Here is a 19,908-nt window from a genome sequence, read left to right on the forward strand (position 1 = left end):
ATTCCCAGCCTTTTCTGCCACCTCAAAAATGTGAATTCTTTTGCTACCACAAGTCCCGGTGATTTATTGTGGAACTTGGGATATGGAAATGCTTGGGAAATTAATAAGTAGAGCTCCTAATACAGTGCTCAGTGATTAGTCATCTTGTTTGATATTCTTATGTTGACTTAAATGTGAAAATTTTTTTTTTAACATCATTGCCTTGCCACTTTTTGTTCCATTAGGCTGTTGTCTATCTCCTCTCTTTCAGATACGGCGATATGAGAGTGATGATGGCATATGAGCTCTTCAGCATGTGGCAGAACCTGGGTATATCTCTCCCTTCTCTGTCCTAACAACCAAAGCCAAAGTAACCCTGGATTTCTGTTGGATTTTTTTTAATTTTTACTTTTTGTAACATCATAGAATACTTAGTTTCTCTTAAGAGTTGTAAAACCAGGAAGCACTTCTTGTCTGCCACCAAAAACTCTCCTGCACTGTCTCATCGTACTTTTTTATTTGAAATAATACGTTCCTGTGAAATCAAATGCTTTCTTCTCAAATGTGACAGTGGCAGGTTTTGGTTGTTTTGACACATCAGTGACAGTTTTTATGTATTTGCAAATATAAAATCAGCTTTTCCAGTCCCTTCAACTGTGCTGCAGTCAGGTTCATATGGACATATCCTGTTACTCTCTGACTTTTGTCTGATCCATGGCTGTAAAGCAGAAATTTAAGTTTTCACAGCTATAACCAACTTCATAATTTTGTAGATGATTCAAAAGCCAAAATTGTCATGTTTCAAAATGACAGAACCATTTAGATTGGAAGAGACCCTTAAGATCATTGGGTCCGACCGTAAACCTAACACTACGAAGTCCACCACTAAACCATAGCCACCTGTTTACACAGAAGACAATACTAGCAAAATGCCTTGGGTTTCTGTTCCTGAGAAGCAATGCAATTTGTCCTAAGTCAAAGGTCAGTTATGAAATAGAGACTTCCAGAGCACTGAGGATGAAGAGCTCTGTCATTCTCTGTACTCTAAATATATTCTATTAAGTGCCATTGTTCTCACCAGCCTTTTCAAAATCTTTTTCTTCATAAATTAGTTAATAAGTCTTTTTTTCTTCATAAATTATCTGTGGCCTCTTTTCCCCATAGTTTGTATGTTTTAGTTTGGTTATTTTTGACAGTTTGAATTCCTTTGCAAGTAAAATGCACTGACAATTTTTGCGGAGGGCTTTCACAGTGAAATAAAAAAATGCTTTTAGAGACTCTGCAAAGAATGGTATAAAGCAAATATTGTTTTTCCAGTTCTTTCAGGAAAAGAATGCGTTTGCTTTTCTAATGTTCATGCCTACTGCTTTGTATATGTCATTATTGCAGGGGTTCCCCATTTTCTCGGTGACAGATAACGAAGACTTTTATTTAATTACTATTGCTTTCTGTTGAACAGGTGAGCATAAGATTCACTTTATTCCGGGAATGATTGGCCCCTTTCTTGGTGTTACACTTGTTCCACAACCAGAAGTCCGGAATATCATGATCCCCATCTTCCATGACATGATGGACTGGGAGCAGAGAAAGAATGGCAACTTCAAACAGGTGAAGTCGCCTCCCAAGCATTTGCAGTATTCTTTTTCTTCCTCTGTCTATCTGCAGCATCCAGGTGGAAGCAAGGAATGCGTGTCTGTTGATCTGTTTCTGATTGTGAAGAAGATGTTGTCATGTAAACACAGAATAACAGAAAGTTTGAAGCGTTGAATCATGCTATTTATGAGTTAAACTATTACAAGACTCCCAACGTTATTTAAACAGTGCACTTTACAGAAAGCTACATTTCCCCTGAATGTAGAGAAGAGAACAGAACAGAATTTTGTACGTGCTGGGCTCTCGCTGCTCCCATTGGTTTCACTTAGGTCATCAGTCAACCATTAAATGGGTCAGACTGAGAACCAAAAATGGAGATAGAAAGATTTAGCCAGTATTTATGAAAAAGGTGGTCTTTGCTATTCTGTCTTCAATTCCCAGCTAGAAAGTGGTATTGTATAATTAAATAATTATACCGTGCTTTGAAACGGACTTTGTGACTGACTGGTTTTTTTTAAGAAATTATAGCAGCTCTCCTGGAATGGTTATGCTCAACAACAGTTCTGTAGTTTCCACCTGCTGTTAGCTCTGATTGCAAAATAGGGAAAGGAGTCTTCATCATTTTGTTGCCCAGTCATGGTCAAAGAATTGCTTAAATTTTCCACTGCAAAACAGATTCCTGAAGTGCAAATTATTAATAATGAAGGATTGGTTTGGACTGGATCCTCAGATGACACTGCTTCGTTGTCATTGTGTTTGGGGCAATACTGGGAGCATTTATCTGCAGATAAGTGCTATGAAGTAGTAAATCCTTTTATTTAAATTACCATAATTCATGTGGTTCTTTATTATCCACGAACTCATTAAAATGCCAGATCTCATCTATCATTCCAGGACAATAACAGACCTTTTCCATAACCTGACCTTTATTAAAGGCTGTGTGGAAAACCACTACCAGGAGCTTATGTTTTTCTTTCTCTTCAACTCCGTTGATTATTACTATTAATTATTTACTACTATTATTATTACAGTACCATTTGATCATGGTCCTCTTTTTGCTTCTTTTAGCATAGCAATAGAACACTCCCTGCTCTGGCATTTACAGTTATAAGTACCTACAGTCATCTTCAAGTTTCGGGACCTGTTGATCTTTGCTGTATCAAGATGAACTCTTCATAATCTTCATCTAATTTTTATGCTTGCCAATGTATTCTAAACTAGAGGTCCAAGAATATTTTTTAAATTACCTGTGGAGCAAATTTCCACGTTGTTTTGTGAAGCATATACTGTAGCTTTCTAGGATTAAAGGCAGAATAATCACCTGTATCAGTGCGAATGAAATAAATAGTTAAATAGCAAAAGATGTATTAAGCCTTATTAACATCAGCTGCTGGAACCAGGAAGTTATTTGTTGTCCAGGATAATGCTAGATAGCTGGACAGATGCATTACTGATTTCTGTCAAGTCACTGTAGATCACAAGCAAAGAGAGGGTAATTTTATTTAATTTTGAGCTTCTCTTTTTGAATACTAAATTGGTTGTCAGAAAACGTAAAAATCCTGGAAATTACATTTCAAGCCCTTGTTTTATTTTCTTCAGTAGCTCGTGTTTTAACAAGGTTATTTTTCCAGTGATACTGGATAACAGTGCAGTCTGATTCATGGACTAAGTCAGGTCTCCCTTTAATGATTTCAGCAGCAAGAGCACCAGCTCCATTTGTGTGCCACTAGGTGATTTGCTTTTCCTTCTCATCTTTACTTCCTTTGCAATTTGGCAGCTGAAAAACACAGACTCAAGCTATGCTTGCCTGAAAATAAAAAGCCATATTTCTACAAACAGTTCCAACCTTTAGGAACCTCTGTCTTCATTAGTACTGAAAGTATGTTTTTAGATTTCCAAGACTACATGAAATTGTTTTGTTTAATGTTAGATACACTGATTTCTGCACTTGAATCAATTTTATGGTAATATCTGATATCAAACTTGATAGGATGCATTAGACTGGGGAGGAAATTAATACATATTCAAAACCTTGTAAGGGAAGAGAAACATAATGATACTGTTGTGGCTCTTTATATATGAAAAGAAAATGTGTCTTATAGAGAGGTTTGACAAAACTGGGTTTAATAAACAAATAATCTTCCAATGTAGTGATGCCTGGATGACTGGAAGACAATTAGCTACCAGCAGAACCATCACAGCAGACCAGCAGTGGTCACACCATGAATTAGTTTCTCTATGTGGATATTCTGTTACAGTACGGGATATAGTTTATTTGATACACTGGTTCACAGAAAGTACGGCTGAGTGATTTATTTGATAAGAGAATAAACTTTAGAAGTTTCTGTGAAAAAGTGGTGTTATCTTCCCTGGGATGTTCATTTAGACCCTGATAAGCAAAAGGATAATTTAGTTTTAGTCCTCCTAGTTCACTGAAAAATGAGGAAAGTATGTTCATTTTCCTGAGCCACGGAGAAATAAGTCACTCACACACAGAAGTGGGCAGCCCCAGGGCATGAGAAATAAAATATTCTTCCAGTCTTCCTAGTGTTTGGAACTCTAATCTTCTACATGAACCCATTTGTAACCAATCGCTTCTTCACCCAGGTGGAAGCGGAGCTGATCGATAAGCTGGACAGCCTGGTATCGGAAGGAAAAGGTGATGAGAACTACAGGGAACTCTTCAGCCTGCTGTAAGCTATGCCAGTTTCTGTTCACTCTGGGTTGTGCAGGGTCACTGAAAGAGTCCAAGTAGTGATCTGTGCAGCCGCAGCTACAGTGCTGACCTTCAGAGAACGCGGTAAAGGGCTTTCTGCTGGGTTTTCATGATGTGGGTCAGTGAAACGGAAATACATCACTCGAATTCTGAAAAGAATATAAAAACCTAAATTATTCTTTGTCTTCTTTCTGTGAAATCTAGTGTAAGGCTGCACAGGTAAGTAGTTCTCCTTCTCTTATCAAAATTTGATTTGCTAGGGGAGCCAGTGCCTTTCTTTTTACATAGCAATTAAGTGAAATCATGGCCTTAGGATTGTTTAGAGAACCTACTATCAAGCAAGTCAGGCCTTGTTAGAGAAAAAGATTTTCCTCAGCATTTTCCTTTGGTTCCAATTTTTGAAGGTCATGTTTTGGGTGGCTCAACAGTTGCAAGTTGCTTCCTCCAGAGTCCATCATGACACTTTATTTCCACTCCCTTTCACACCAAAAATCTGTACTCATAAGGATAAACGTAAAAGACTTTACATCTGACTTTCCACTTAGTTATCTTTGATTACTGATTTGTCTCCAAATTTAATTTCCAGTGATCCTAGTTTATTTCAAAAAGACTTATTTTGAACTTATTCAAAAAGACTTATTTTGAGTCCAGAGCAGTAACCCTGAACCTTTTAATATTCCAGTGAGCTACAGAAACCGTTAGCAGAATTTTAGCCATATATTCCAGCCAATAGCATGCTGGCAGTTTGAGGCATAAACCTTTGCTTCGCTAGAACCAGTACTTGTGTTTCTGAATTTACAGTAGCCCGTTCATTCATTTTCAAGATAAGTAAGCCTGCCCATCCTGTATGCCTATCCTGAGGAAGCATGTAAATGTATTCAGTTTGATTTGTGTATATTCAGCCTTGGGAAGTCTGGCACCTTATATGTAGAAATAACAAGTCTATTTCAGGGATAAGGGAAAGAAAGTATCTTTTTTTTCTTTTTTTCTTTTATTCACCCGGTAAGAGGAATATTGTGCATTTCCTTTGCTCCAGCTGAAGACATTTGTTACCCTGAATGTTAAGAATTCAGAGACTGTAGCTTGTTACTTAGTTTTAGATGATAGTGACTAGATGTGTTGCTGAGAAACAGAGCCTGGAAGTCCAGCAACTTTTAGTTTCTATTTGCTACTGACTTTTCTGAGAACAATGTGAACTTTGAAGAAACAATTCCACAAAGTTAATAAATGTTGTGTGCAATAAACAGTTTGACCCTGAATTCTACTGTCTCAACTATACTGCTGAAATGTGAATTGGCTCCCTCAGCTGGAAATCATTCCAGTAAAGAAGAGTTTGCCTCTTCTGAGGACATCTGTGACACCCAACAGAATTTCCTTCCTCTTGCCAGTATAGGAGTGGCAGGTTCTTTGACCAGGGATCCAGTTTCAGGAAACTAGCATGTAAATTTTCTTTCTTTTCTCTCTTTTTAAGTATGATTTTCAGTGTTCTCGCTCTACCCTTTTCTCGTCCTTCACAAGTGTCTCCGTGAGATGCTCACTGTATTGTCTAGTTTGCTGAGCAGGAACAGATTACCTTCGTTTATTTACAGTTTAAATAAATTGCGATTCAAGGTTGGTTGGTTGCTAATTAGAGACAAGAATTTATATAGGGATTAGCAAAGAAGCAGCAAGCAGTAGGTTTAGACTTCCTTCCAGCTTATGGCTGCTGTCAGCAGTGTTTGTTTAAGCTACAGGTAATAATGTGGGAATCAACTGTTGCCACGAGCATTCTCTTTTTCACATATTTTAAATGGCAATGTGAAGATATTTTTCCTTCTTCTGCCAATTCTGTAATTTCCTTGTCTTTGCTTCATGCTGCCTGGAGTAGAACCCAGCTTTTTGGGCCTTATCCCAGGTAAGACAGTAATTCTATGAATTTGTTTTATGAGGGAGAAACCAAGTTGTCCGCAGTTGTCTGCATGCACTGTACCATTTCCCTGGAAGCCTCATCTGCTGCCTTTCCATCTCCAAACAGTTTGCTGGAGAAGATTGAGCAGGAAACGTGGCGGGAGACTGGAATCTCTTTTGTTACATCAGTTACTCGTCTCATGGAGCGTCTGCTTGACTATAGGTATTTGGCAACAACAGTAATATATTCTAAGTATAATTAGTTTGTAAAGAGGTAGCACCAAATTTCTACAGAGAGTACTTTTATTGTTTATCAAGCTGCATGTTTCTCTGATGGCAAGTATTATATAAGCAAGCCTAACTCATTGCTGCTGGGTTCTGAGCAAAAAACCAAAGTCCTCATCTCTAGAGCCCTAATTTTTATTCTTGATGTGCTCATTCCTGACAATGACAAAGATAAAGACATTTTTTAATTCATAGTTTTGTACTAGAGTTTATTCAGGTCACTAAATGGTTAATTCTTTCTATCATTGAAATGATCTCATCTAATTCAACAAAATGCTGAATGCAAGAATTATCTTAAGATAATGCCTTGCTGAGCCAAGATGTGCTGAGTGCCTCCTTGAGGCATGCAGGGTTGGAAAACTCATCTGAGGAAAGCCTGACGTGTCAACTCGTGTGCCAGACTCCACTACAAATGAGGCATCCTTTGTTTAGTTCTAGACTAAGTTTGCAGGACTATTGTGTCAACAGAGTCGAGCTTTGATTCGGCTACAAGAAAATATTTTTAACTTCATATATATATGCACACACATATATATACACACACTCAAAGAGTTGTTCTTATGGAATGATAGACAATTTGAAACTCTACAGAACTGCCCCAAATATTTCTATCTTTAGCCTACTGACAAGAGTTCAGATAATTATTTCTTCTGCTGCTCATTGTAGGTGAAACCTGTGACCCGGCTGAGTATTCTGCAATCCCAAATCCTTTTCTGTGCTTTTTAGTTTGCTCTTTTTGTTATCCTTACCGGTTTGATCCAATCTCCTGTTTGTTTCCTGACCACAGCTGCTGTACAACTGTTATGCAAGACCAGGTATCTGAGACACATTTAAAGACAATGCAAGGGAGCTTTTTTTTTTTTTAATTAAATTTGCTATCACCACAACTTTGATACACAGATACACATTTTCATGCTTAATTGAGGAACAGATACCAGTTTTCAATTTATTTTTAATACATAGCAGATCTTTTCATTCCTAGGACAGAACAGGAAACTGCATCAGAATTTGGAAATACACAGGCATCTCTTGGAGTCCAGTTGCCACTTAGTTGAGACAGTAGTTCTCGAGACAGTTTGCTCTGCCACTGCTTAAAAAAAATTTGTCTCTCTTTCACAAATGAATGTGACTTTATCAAGTAAAGATTAGTAATTTTGAAGCCTTTACCTTTTTGTACTGCTTGAACGTAAGTAATTTCTAAAATATTCCAGAAACTAAAGATAAATTTTGTGATTTAACTTACCTATGAAAAAGTTAGTAATCTAGTTTATTTTACTCGGGTTGTATGTTTAAGCGTGCCAAGGCTACAGTGAGTAGCAAGTTTATGAAAGCTAATCCTTTGACTAGGAAACCACTAAACTTCTATCTGGATAAATAATAGTTTCTCACTTTTATAGTAGAACTTTCTTGCAGATGGGTTTGGCCAGTATTTGATTTTTGTTCAGATTCTTGTAAGAAATGAAGTAGCAGTCATTTCAGGTGCTTGTTCTCAGATGCAGACATGTAAGAGGATACTCAGTTCTCATATCATTTAAGCCATAATATGGAAATTTTTCTTAGAGGAACTTTATAAAATAAAGTATATGATTAACTATTGTTTGTGATCCAAGGAAACTCTGGAAGATAAGATAACTTCACATTTATTTTAAAAGGACTTTTTTTTGTAGATGTATGTTTCAACATTGCTCTGCTTTCTTAGGGACTGTATGAAAGGAGATGAAACAGAAAACAAGAAAATTGGCTGCACTGTTAACCTTATGGTAAAGATGTTTCCTTTATCTCTTTGTGATACTGTGCAATGTTGTCGAAACGGGGATGGGAAAGGTTGGGATAGGAATCTGTGTCAGGCAAGTGTAGCTTCAGAACCTGAGCACTGGGATGACAGAACAGAATGACCCGGATTGTTAGGATCCCCTGGAGGTCTCTGGTCCAACTCTCTGCTTAAAGCAGGGCCAAATAGGTCAAGTTCCTCAGGGCCTTGTCCAGCTAATTCTGAGTATACCTGTGACAGAGGTTCAACAGCTTCTCTCACCTTTTCTTTCAGCTTTTGACTACCTTCATTTTGAAAAAAAAAAAATGACACTATAAAAATTAGCGGGTTAAATCTGTGTGAATGTGAAAAGAATTATTACTCTTCTTTTTATACTAATAATGCATTCTCTTTTCAGTACCTTTATGCGTACACAGATGCTGCTGATTGTCTTGAATGAAGGATCTCAATAAGAATCTCTTATTTTTTTCCCACAGAATTTCTACAAATCTGAAATTAACAAGGAAGAGATGTACATCCGCTATATCCACAAGCTATGTGACATGCACTTACAGGCTGAGAACTATACAGGTTAGTAAGACATCATATGGGGCCTGCTTGAAATCCTGGTGAAGTTTTTGACTCTCCCCATGTTATACTCTAAGAACTGTTTCATTCTTTTTGAAAAAAATTGTATGAATCTGTTATGGCAGTTGGGATGATGAGAAGCTGAGGTCCAGCTCATTCCCTCAAGTCAAATAATGTATATCTATGCCCACACAACCACTGTATTCTGTTACAGTCTGAATTTTACATCAAAGTGTTCTACAAGGAAGATTGATCAAAAAAATCACAACAGTGGAATGAAATTTAGATGACGATTAAAATCACAAACTCACAGTTACATTATCATTTGCCATATTTCCTTGGGTTGTGATATTTTGGGAGCACTTCAGAGTATAGACTCTTAATTCTGTGTTGTCCAAGCTCTGTTTACAGCTAGTTACATGTCTGAATAGCTGACTGTGCATTTAAATCATGTATGTAGTAAAAAGCAACTTGATAGATTGGTACCTAAAAATCCAGTTCATAGGAAACCAACCACTTTGCGCTGCTGTTTTAAGTACTTGAATCATTTAACGATCATCTAAGACTTCAGAACTTTTTTCTCAAATTGTAAATCAGAAATTCCAGACTGTTTAAGAAGTGGGTCTAGTGACCTTTCAACCTATTGTCTGTACGTATTTGTTGTCATTGATTCAGTGTTCAATAATTGCATTTCCAACAGAGGCTGCGTTTACTTTGCTTTTGTACTGTGAGTTGCTTCAGTGGGAGGACAGACCTCTGAGAGAGTTCCTGCATTATCCATCTCAGTCAGAGTGGCAACGTAAGGAAGGTCTGTGCCGTAAGATTATCCATTACTTCAACAAAGGGAAGGTATGCCAACTTCTTCTGTCTTCCAGCAGCTTCCTTCCCTTTTCCTGCCTTACTTAGGGCTTGCAAGCCTGCCGTCTCAGTTCAGTAGTCTGGAAGTAAATTTGTATCAAAAGGTTTTATAACTTGACAAATTCCCTCCTAGGTCTCTGGATGAAAAAACAGATCAGAAAATGGATATGGGTATTTCATTATGCATAACATTTGGAACTAGTCTAGGCAGGCCAACAGGAAAAACACCAAAACATTTTTATACCTTTAAACCAAACTTTGGATCACCTGATATGGCAGAAAGCTCTATGAATGCCAGTTCCTTAGCTTTTGGGGGGCAGGAATGCATTTTGTAGTTGTCTATGCAAATTGCTGTGTTATGACTCACTTTTAGGACTTGTTTTGTTTCTAACCTATAGAAGTAAATGCCAGGCAATGCACTGTAGGCATCTCTTTATTAAAAAAGATTTAAGTCTATTCAATGTCACTGTTATTTTAAAGTGGCTTTCAATTAAAATGCAATTCCATCCGTTGCGCAAGAAGAAAATCAATAAATTTCAATTTCACATATTTGGTATGTTTTTCCTACAAGAAATATGGTGGTGTTTTTTTTTTAATTACTGCAGACATAGGTGTTATAGTCCCTTGTGTCATGGCGTTTTGGGAACATTTCAGAGGTGAACCTTAGAAGTGATACCATCTGTCAGAATATTTTCAAATTTTTCCCTTGTCTAGAAAAATTCCTACAGCTTATATTATTGGAAGACGACATCTTTACGTGTGCCTCAGCGTTGTTTTTGCCTGTGATGGCAATGACAGTGGCATTAAATACAAACATGATTAGGTTCATATGGGGTTGCCATTCCAGATAATTCTCTCCTAGCCCTGGCAATAGAAAGCTGCATATGGCAGAGACATTCTCTACAGAACCTGCAAAAGGAAGTCAGATTCCTGTGTATAGGAAGAAATGGCCTATTTATGAGGAAGTGATTAGGGGGGTGGGGGGCAGAATTGTTCTTTGGTGGTAATATTGCATATGGTTCTCCTTTTAGTTTTGGGCATTTTCAGGGGGTTTCAGACTGCACTTAAAAAAAATTACTGATTTATGCAAATATTGCAGTACTGTACTGTCTGACCAGCTAAAGATGATACAGAGACTATGTAAAGCAAGTGAGCCTGTATTTTTCACAAAAACGGGCAATCCATGTATGTACTGAAGGGGAGTAAAAACTTGACAGATGTAATTTTGCTATAAAACTCCTAACAGATTACAGAGTTTTAACCTCTTGAGGTTTTTTCCCCGCTGGATGTTTTTGGAATTACTTGACTTTGTGTGTTAATCCTCCTTTATTATAAATGGTAGCTGAATGACAAAATAATCCACTTAAGCAGTGTGTATGTCACTCAAACCATGGAAGTGAAAGAAACCAAATCCTGCTGCTGCTTTTCAGCACTCTGTCTGAAAGTGCTGAAAGTGTTTAACAGGGAACAGCTCAGGGAATGGAAGAGACTTGCTTCCCTCAAGTTGTGCCTGATAGTTGCTTTCTGTACTACCCTAAGATGGTCCCTCCTCAAGGTCCTGAAGAGTGGAATTTGTTGTTTTGTGTCCTTCAGTTGCATTTCTAGAGTTAAGTTTCTCATGCTGCTCCTGGCATCTTCCACTAAGTAAGAGGGTCAAAGCAGCATGAGAAGGATGTAACAATTCTGTATTTGTTAATGGGGAAATTTTCTCAGCACAGGAATAGGGAAAACTATGGCCACAGGACTGTCTTGAGAGTTTGATTAAAAAGGCAAGGAGTGGTAGCATGGCCCATGGCAGGCCTGGAGCACTGCAGTGGGGTGCAGAATTGAGTAACTCCCATTCTCAATGTTGTCGGTAGCAGCCCTGCGTTGGGAAGGAACAAGGTGTTCCAAAGCCCTTTTAGCCTTCACTCTGGGCATGTGCTCCTTCCTGTGGATTTCTGCTATGCTTTGAATAGGTTTACGGCTCAGTCGACGGTATGTGCAAGTGCAGAACTTTAAATTGAGGTTTTTTGGTTTTGTTTTTTTTTTTTTTTAATTCACAGTTATGATCTTGTCTGTTAAAACTCAGAGTTTTCTAGCTGGAGACTGTGACTGGACAATTTGAACCTGACTGACAGCAATAGCTTGAAAACTACACAACTCTTTTCTGTCCAGTTCACAGCTAGATTTTATTAACTAAGAATTCTGACCAGCTGCCATCACAGAATCACAGTGTGTATTCTCCTTAGCGCCAGCAAGTGCTGTGAGAGACCCAAAGCTGTATTTCCAGAGCAGTTCATTTTTAGATCATGTGCTCCATACCCAGCATTTGAACTAATTTCTCTTGTGCACCCTCATTTGAATCATCCTTCCAAAAGAAATCCGCACATTGGGATGCGAGTAAACAACGGCTGCCATTCATAAATGTTGATTGTCTCTCTCTGTGCCTCCTTGTGTGCAGTCAGCAGCACTCAACCGAGAGTTGCTGGTGCTGTAGGAGAAAGCTGCAATAAATGTCGTATAAATGTGCTTTCCAAATGAACAATGCAATATAGAACATGCAAACAGATCAGACATCAGCAACAGAGAAAGCAGTAATGAGGGAAATTAACAATGGAGACACTGGGAAAGGGGGAAGAACGATGCTTTAGAGGGAAGTGACACTTGCATAGTACGTGGAATTACATATTAAATTTCTACACTGTGAAGATGGTACTCATTAACATCACAGATTTTAAAATGGAGGATCTCAGTGACTCAGATACCCGTTCATTCTGTTTTCCTTTCAAATAACTGCAAAGTCTCTTTTCTCTCTAAGAAGTTACCAGTATATTGTGATTCTTTGCTTCTGTATCTCATCTTGTATCTACAGAATATTCAACTAGCACAGTGGAATTTCTCTGTGTGGAAATCTAACTGAAAGAGAGAAAGAGTTAGGAATACAGGAATAGTATCAGGGTACATGTAGAAGAGCTGGTATAAAGAGAAATAAGATGTGGTCACATGTTGTTAATTTAATTCACATCAGAAAAGGAGCATCAAAAGGTTACATCTTTCGGATCACCTCAAGGGAAGACAGCCAGCTTTCTGCTTCTATCCAGGAGCCAGATTAGAAAATTATGTAGGCTTTAGCCACAGCATCCCATTTGGAAGTGAGACTCTGCTCACACTCTGTGACAAAAGCCATTTATTCTTGGCCAGGTGTTTTAGAAGAGACTTTTCCCTTCTTTCAAGTAAATATAGATCAGCAAAGGACTGAAAATCTATGTATAAGATCTCTGCAAAGAAACCTATAAAAAAATGCAATGGTGTTAGTGTTTGCAAATATAAATGCCTAACTGGTCAATTCAGTGTATCAGTTTGTATGTCGTGGACTTTGACAACCCACAGCAAAAATCCTGTTAATTTAAGATCACAAAAACCTGAGTAATAATGTGAGTAATCAAGTAACTGGTCTTTCACGTTATTTCCTATTGTATATATTGTATTTATCGAAATAAATCTCAGGCTTCCCATCATCCCAAACTACTAATACCACCAGGATACCCAAATTGATTCTGAAAGAATCTGAAGTATTTAGCAAGTTCTTACATAAGTTTTTGTAATTAACTGAAGCTAAAGAGATGTAGGATCATTATTTTTGCCTTTTTAGTGCTTACAACTATTCCTTCTTTCAATAAAAGAGTTCTTACACTTATTGATTTTGCTATTCAGAGTTAAAAAAGCTTTGCTGGTATTTAGGATGAGGGAACAGACACTACAAATGTGTGTGCATAAAGGCAAGTGTTGTAAAGTACCTAATACACTAAATCAAACAGTGTAGAGATTCATTCTTTTAAGTGAAGGTACATATAACCAGAAAACCAATTTCCATATTAAGTGCTAATATTTTATATAATTACTGTTACCAATAATATACACTATTGCTATTAATATTTTTTAAACTTAAGGTGGTAGTCTAACTCACACATTAATTTTGTTTTTGCTACAACAGGGTCACAGTTAAAACAACTGGCAAGCTAGCCCAGTAATGCATAAAAGTTAATCCAATAAAGGTTCAACTGAGACCTTGGTGTTCTAGATCTTTACATAAGTATGGTAAGAAACAGTCATTCCCCCAAAAGGCTTCCAATCTGTGCAGGTAAAAGATAATGGGAGAGGAGATTTCAGTTCAAGAGTGTAAAATGAGCAAGCCAAAAAGCTAAGTGAGGTAACAGGGGAGCCTTTCTCTCAATGTGGGCATGCCCAAACTCAGTCTCGTCTCTTCCTTACCTCTGAGGGTGACGAGTATGGTGTGCTAGAAAGATTTATTGTATGCAGACTGTAAGTTGAAGAAATTAGTTTTGCTTTCAGTTCTGAATACAGATATTCACTCAGTGCAATAATGCAGGTCAGTTCTGAGGATGTTTTTTCTCTGTATTTGCATGTTTCCCATTGCTCGACAGTTTTGTGCTTTCAGTAGGAAGCAGCAGCCCTGGGAAGGGGAGTGCTGTGCTGGGGACCTAAGCCCCTAACTCTTTACTCCAGGGAGTTTTAGTGCAGAAAGCAAAGGAGTTACTGGGAGTGGGCTGAAGGGGCATCTAACAAGAAGAAAAATTGTTAGTTGTATTATCTTTCTCCAAATAAGTTCCAGTCTCGTGAGTGAACTGTCAGTAATCAGCAGTATGTGTGTGTAATTTCAATGGAACATATGCCATCTTGAAGAAGGAATTAATCTGATCGTTAATGGAAACTCTATTTCATCACATTGCATTTTCACATCTAATCCCTGGCATTTCATACCAAATGAACTCCCAAAGTTGAGTTTCCATATTCCTCTCAGCTGAGTTGGCAATAACATTCTGTTTGCTGTGAGTGTGATTTGCTTTGGTTTCACAGAGCTGGGAGTTTGGAATCCCGCTGTGCAGAGAACTGGCCATACAGTACGAAAGTCTCTATGATTATCAGAGCCTCAGCTGGATTCGGGTAAGCAGCAGCAGTTCCTCTCCTTGCAGACTCTCATGTCATTCCCCAGGGAATTTTGCTCTTCTGTCAGAACATTCTGAATTTAAAAATAATCACATTCCCTATACAGCTCCATGCATGTACAGTGACTACTTTGCCATTGATTCATTTTGATGACTTTGTAAATCCACTGAAGTAATTCCTAAGTCTGCTAGCAGTAAACTCCCATAAGTATATGGAGACAGCACACACAGAGGAGCTGGGCTTGCTATTGCAATTGCTTTTTTTTTTTTTCCCCCATAAAATATTTTAAATGATATATTGATATTTCATTTTAATTCCAAAAATATCAAGGACAGCTTGTGCCTCAACTGACATAAGAGGAACAAGAGAGGAAGAAGGGAAGCAAATGCTTATGGCATTCTTGTTAATTTACAAGAATCTGGTCCTCCGGTAAAACCAAACACATGATGAAATCGGGGCACATTTGCAGCATCATGCTTTAATCAGAAAAATTCAAAGTTCTGGCTGTTACTTAAAAGCTTTATGAATGTGAAAATAGTTCATCTGCTTTTGTCCCCTGGGGTAGCATGCATATATCCAAACTTAAGATTTATGCTATGTGGATGTGTTCTTATACACAGTGATTTAAATTATCTTTAAAAGTCAAATTTATTCTCATCTGAAGATAGCGGTCTAACTAGGTCTCGTGAACTGCACTTCTGAAGAACCTGTTTTCTTCCAAGTGGCCCTAAAGAGAGTACGGGTGACCATCTTGGTTCTGCACTTGTTTATTGTAGACATCTAAAATAGAGCAGTGCAAAAATTTATCCTGGTGTACAGGAAATGCCGTATCAGTAAAGTGATCACGAATGATAAGCAAACAAACTTGTTAAGGCCTAGTCAAGTTGTGCATCAAGACTTTTTTTCCTAAAACAGTAAATTAGCTATTCTTGCTGCCTCTTTATTACTTGGATTTAATCAGCTGGCAGGTGAAGAGCATCTCAGCTGATCAGTATAACCAGTTCACCTCATCCTTTCACTCACCTACGTCTGATCCATTTTCTGTTCAAGTTTCCTAAATTTGTGTTGATCTGAACTGACTTGAATTTCTCTCCACTCTAAAGAGTTTTTGTCTATGCCATTCACATCATTCAATGCACTCCTTTATTCTTCCTGCAATGACTTGACCTTCAACATTTTAGAAAAGGAGTTAGTATGTGTGGGAACTGAGAACAAAAGCCTGATGCAATAATCGAAGTCAAAGCTGCTGTTAGGGTTCCCTGCAGTGGAACAATGATGTCAAATACATTCTCCTCTTTAGAAAGCTATCTTTTTGCCATAGTGAAATTCCTGTGAGCCTTTCAACTGAGATTCAGTTTGGCAAGGGGTCTTGAAATCCCACTCTTGGATATAAATGCTAACACAGTGCCACAAAACTAGTAATTGGAACTACAGAGAAGTCCTCTTACTTTTTACAAACTTTTTTTCTTTCATGTTAAACCTATGTGTGCACAGAGCTGTAGAAGATTTAACCTTGCTTCATGCTTCATCATGCCTCAACTCCATTAAGGCAAACCCAATTGACTTGATACAATTTTACAGAGAGTGGTATAGATTTTGAGCTGTAGGAGAGAACAGGACACTGTGAGCCAGGCAACACAGATCTTAATCTCAGCTTTGCCTTTAATTCTACAATGCAAAGAAAATTGCATGCAAGACCTGCTTAATTTAAAGTGCGATACAATAGAAAAATGTTCATATGTCATCTCCAAAAATGTAAAATTAGTATGATGATACTATAGTCTGTTCCACCATGTAGACTTAATATTCAATAATAAATATTATTAATTTAATATATTAAAGTTATTTTATTTATTATTTAATATATATTTAATAATAAATATTATTATTAAAATGTTAAATTATTATTTTTATCTTTAAAAGTATTTTTGTCTTTTCCTAAAAAATTGTGGGGGCAAAAGAGTAATGTGGTATTTTAATGTGTCTTGAGATTCTTACATTTTATGAACAGCTTTAAGGATCTGACAGCAGTTATCTTTTTCCTCCACAGAAAATGGAAGCTACCTATTATGATAATATCATGGAACAGCAGCGCTTAGAACCTGAGTTTTTCAGAGTTGGTTTTTATGGCCGGAAATTCCCATTTTTCCTGCGGGTAAGCCAGAGTTATACAAAAGATGTCAAAGCAACCAGGCTCAGAGTAGCAGTGAAGGCTTTGTATTTTTGTTGTGGAGATACCATGTCTGCCGTTCAGCTTATTTTTTTACACCTGCCCAAGTAGAAACAGCTTTCTGCCTGAACTGAAGGATGTGGTCCATTGGGAATGGTCTTGGGAACAGAGATCTGAAATTTGACTCATGCCTATGTGTATCTTTGACAATCTGCAGATGCAGCACAAATTACAGAATCACAGAATCACTAGGTTGGAAAGGACCTTCAAGATCATCAAGTCCAACCATTAATCCAGCACTACCATGTCCCCTACACCATGTCCTGAAGCGCCACATCCACACGTTTTTTGAACACTTCCAGAGATGGCGACTCCACCACCTCCCTGGGCAGCCTGTTCCAATGCCTGACCACTCTCTCAGTGAAGAAATGTTTCCTAATATCCAATCTAAACCTCCCCTGGTGCAACTTGAGGCCATTTCGTCTTGTCCTATCACTAGTTACTTGGGAGAAGAGACCAACACCCTCGTCGCCACAACCCCCTTTCAGGTAGTCGTAGAGAGCGATAAGGTCTCCCCTCAGCCTCCTCTTCTCCAGACTAAACAACCCCAGTTCCCTCAGCCGCTCCTCATAAGACTTGTGCTCCAGACCCCACACCAGCTTCGTTGCCCTTCTCTGGACACGCTCCAGCACCTCAGCACCCTTCTTGTAGTGAGGGGCCCAAAACTGAACACAGGATTCAAGGTGCGGCCTCACCAGTGCCGAGTACAGGGGCACAATCACTTCCCTACTCCTGCTGGCCACACTATTCCTGATACAGGCCAGGATGCTGTTGGCCTTCTTGGCCACCTGGGCACACTGCTGGCTCATGTTCACCCAGCTGTCAACCAGCACCCCCAGGTCCCTTTCCGCCGGGCTGCTCTCCAGCCGCTCCTCCCCAAGCCTGTAGCGTTGCATGGGGTTGTTGTGGCCAAAGTGCAGGACCCGGCACTTGGCCTTATTAAACCTCATACAGTTGGCTTCTGCCCATCGATCCAGCCTGTCCAGATCCCTTTGCAGAGCCCTCCTGCCCTCCAGCAGATCAACACTCCCACTCAACTTGGTGTCATCTGCAAACTACGGAGGGAGCACTTGATCCCCTCATCCTGATCATTGATAAAGATATTAAACAAGACCGGCCCTAAAACCGAGTCCTCGGGAACACTGCTTGTAACTGGCTCCCAACTGGATTTAACTCTGTTCACCACAACTCTCTGGGCTTGGCTGTCCAGCCATTTTTTTACCAGCAAAGAGAACACCTGTCTAAGCCATGAGCTGCCAGTTTCTCCAGGAGAATGCTGTGGGAGACGCTGTCAAAGGCTTTACTAAAGTCCAGGTAGACAACATCCACAGCCTTTCCCTCATCCACTAGGCGGGTCACCTGGTTATAGAAGGAGATCAGGTTGGTCAAGCAGGACCTGCCTTTCATGAACCCATGCTGGCTGGGCCTGATCCCGTGGTTGTCCTGCAGGTGCCCTGTGAGCACTCTCAAGACCAACCGCTCCATAATCTTCCCCGGTACAGAGGTCAGGCTGACAGGCCTGTAGTTCCCAGGATCCTCCTTCCGGCCTTTCTTGTAGACGGGTGTCACATTGGCAAGCCTCCAGTCTTCTGGGACCTCCCCTGTTAACCAGGACTGCTGATAAATGATGGAGAGTGGCTTGGCAAGCTCCTCCACCAGCTCTCTCAGTACTCTCAGGTGGATCCCATCAGGCCCCATAGACTTGTGGGTGTCCAGGTGGTTTAGCATGTCCTTGACTGCTTCCTCCTGGATCATGAGGAGTACATTGTGCTCTCCATCCCCATCTTCCAGCTCAGGGGGCTGAATACCCTGTGGATACCTGGACTGGCTATTAAAGACTGAGGCAAAGAAGGCATTAAGTACCTCAGCCTTGTCCTTGGAGACAATGTTCCCCGCCATATCCAGTAGGGGATGGAGATTCTCCTTGCCTCTCTTTTTGTTGTTAATATATTTGTAAAAACATTTTTTATTATCCTTTACGACTGTGGCCAGACTGAGCTCTAGCTGGGCTTTTGCCTTTCTAATTTTGTCCCTGCTTGACCTAACGAGATCCTTGTACTCTTCGTGAGTTGCCTGCCCCTTCTTCCAGAGGTGGTAAACTCTCCTCTTTTCCCTGAGTCCCAGCAAAATCTCCCTGTTCAGCCAGGCCGGTCGCCTTCCCCGCCAGCTCTTCTTAGGGCACATAATTGCCTCTATATTAAGCAAAATGCTGTATTGCAGCAATGTTGGGTCATTACTCAGCTAATTTTCACCGTCTCAAATTATCACGCCTTAAAAAGTTTCACATGACAGAATGATTCTAATATCAGCCTGATGACTCTCTTATGCTATCTACAAGCGAAAATTTCCTCTCTCTTCAACAAAAAGCCTAGCAGCTTCTCTGGACACATCCTCACTTTGAGCTTATTGTCTGCTGGTGTATACAGGATCAGCGGGGTCTGCAATCCACTTCAAAACTGAAATTATCTTCTTTTCCTAATGAGGAATCTAACTTAAAATGGGTATGTGTTCATATGATGTCTTGTTGCTAGTTCAGAGCAAGGAAGGAATATAATCTGACAGCTGCTGTAAAAGCTGTCTGAAAATTGATGGTAGATGCCATCTAGCTTGACAGGACAAGCCAACTTGAAGTGTGCTTTCAAGGACTGAAGGTGCATGTTTTGTGTTTTCTTTAAAGAAATGGTTTGACAAGAGTTACACAGTAAGAAGCTACAAAAAGCCAAATTGTGTACCCTTTTGAAAATGGCACACTTCAATTTCCCTCTGATTACTAAGTATTTTTTTTTTTTTTAAACTAGGATTTAAACAGTGGTGTTTCATTACAGTCCTTTAATGGAAACATGGGGCGGGGGGAAGTAAAGGCAAGCTGGAATTAATCAAGGTCAAAATATCAGTGGATAAAGGGTGGCTTCATGTTATTCAAAGGTGAAGTTGAACAGCGCCATAACGTAGCGGCCTGAATCAGTGTGCAGAATATGTGTGCAGAGGAATCTCAGGAAAGGACAAGCGCTGCAGTCTGAAGCAGTAGCTACCCTGTCATAAAGATCTCCAGAGAAAACTGCCAATTGCTTT

The 19,908-nt window shown here is 39.2% G+C and overlaps 1 protein-coding gene across 1 annotated transcript in view; it reads left to right on the forward strand.

Annotated features, from left to right (window-relative positions):
* The window catches only part of DOCK3 (dedicator of cytokinesis 3), a gene marked incomplete at both ends in the record, with an annotated part of 215,636 nt that overhangs the window by 172,110 nt on the left and 23,618 nt on the right, over positions 1 to 19,908 (forward strand). Inside the window, 10 exons of the mRNA XM_082004660.1 lie at positions 251 to 309; positions 1,439 to 1,587; positions 4,180 to 4,265; positions 6,156 to 6,182; positions 6,303 to 6,398; positions 8,160 to 8,220; positions 8,708 to 8,801; positions 9,499 to 9,647; positions 14,517 to 14,603; positions 16,657 to 16,761. Coding sequence (XP_081860786.1) covers positions 251 to 309; positions 1,439 to 1,587; positions 4,180 to 4,265; positions 6,156 to 6,182; positions 6,303 to 6,398; positions 8,160 to 8,220; positions 8,708 to 8,801; positions 9,499 to 9,647; positions 14,517 to 14,603; positions 16,657 to 16,761 — 913 coding nt within the window. The remainder of the gene's footprint in view (positions 1 to 250; positions 310 to 1,438; positions 1,588 to 4,179; positions 4,266 to 6,155; positions 6,183 to 6,302; positions 6,399 to 8,159; positions 8,221 to 8,707; positions 8,802 to 9,498; positions 9,648 to 14,516; positions 14,604 to 16,656; positions 16,762 to 19,908) is intronic.

Source organism: Phaethon aethereus, assembly GCF_964289735.1.
Source record: "Phaethon aethereus genome assembly, chromosome: 11".
Classification (NCBI taxonomy): domain Eukaryota; kingdom Metazoa; phylum Chordata; class Aves; order Phaethontiformes; family Phaethontidae; genus Phaethon; species Phaethon aethereus.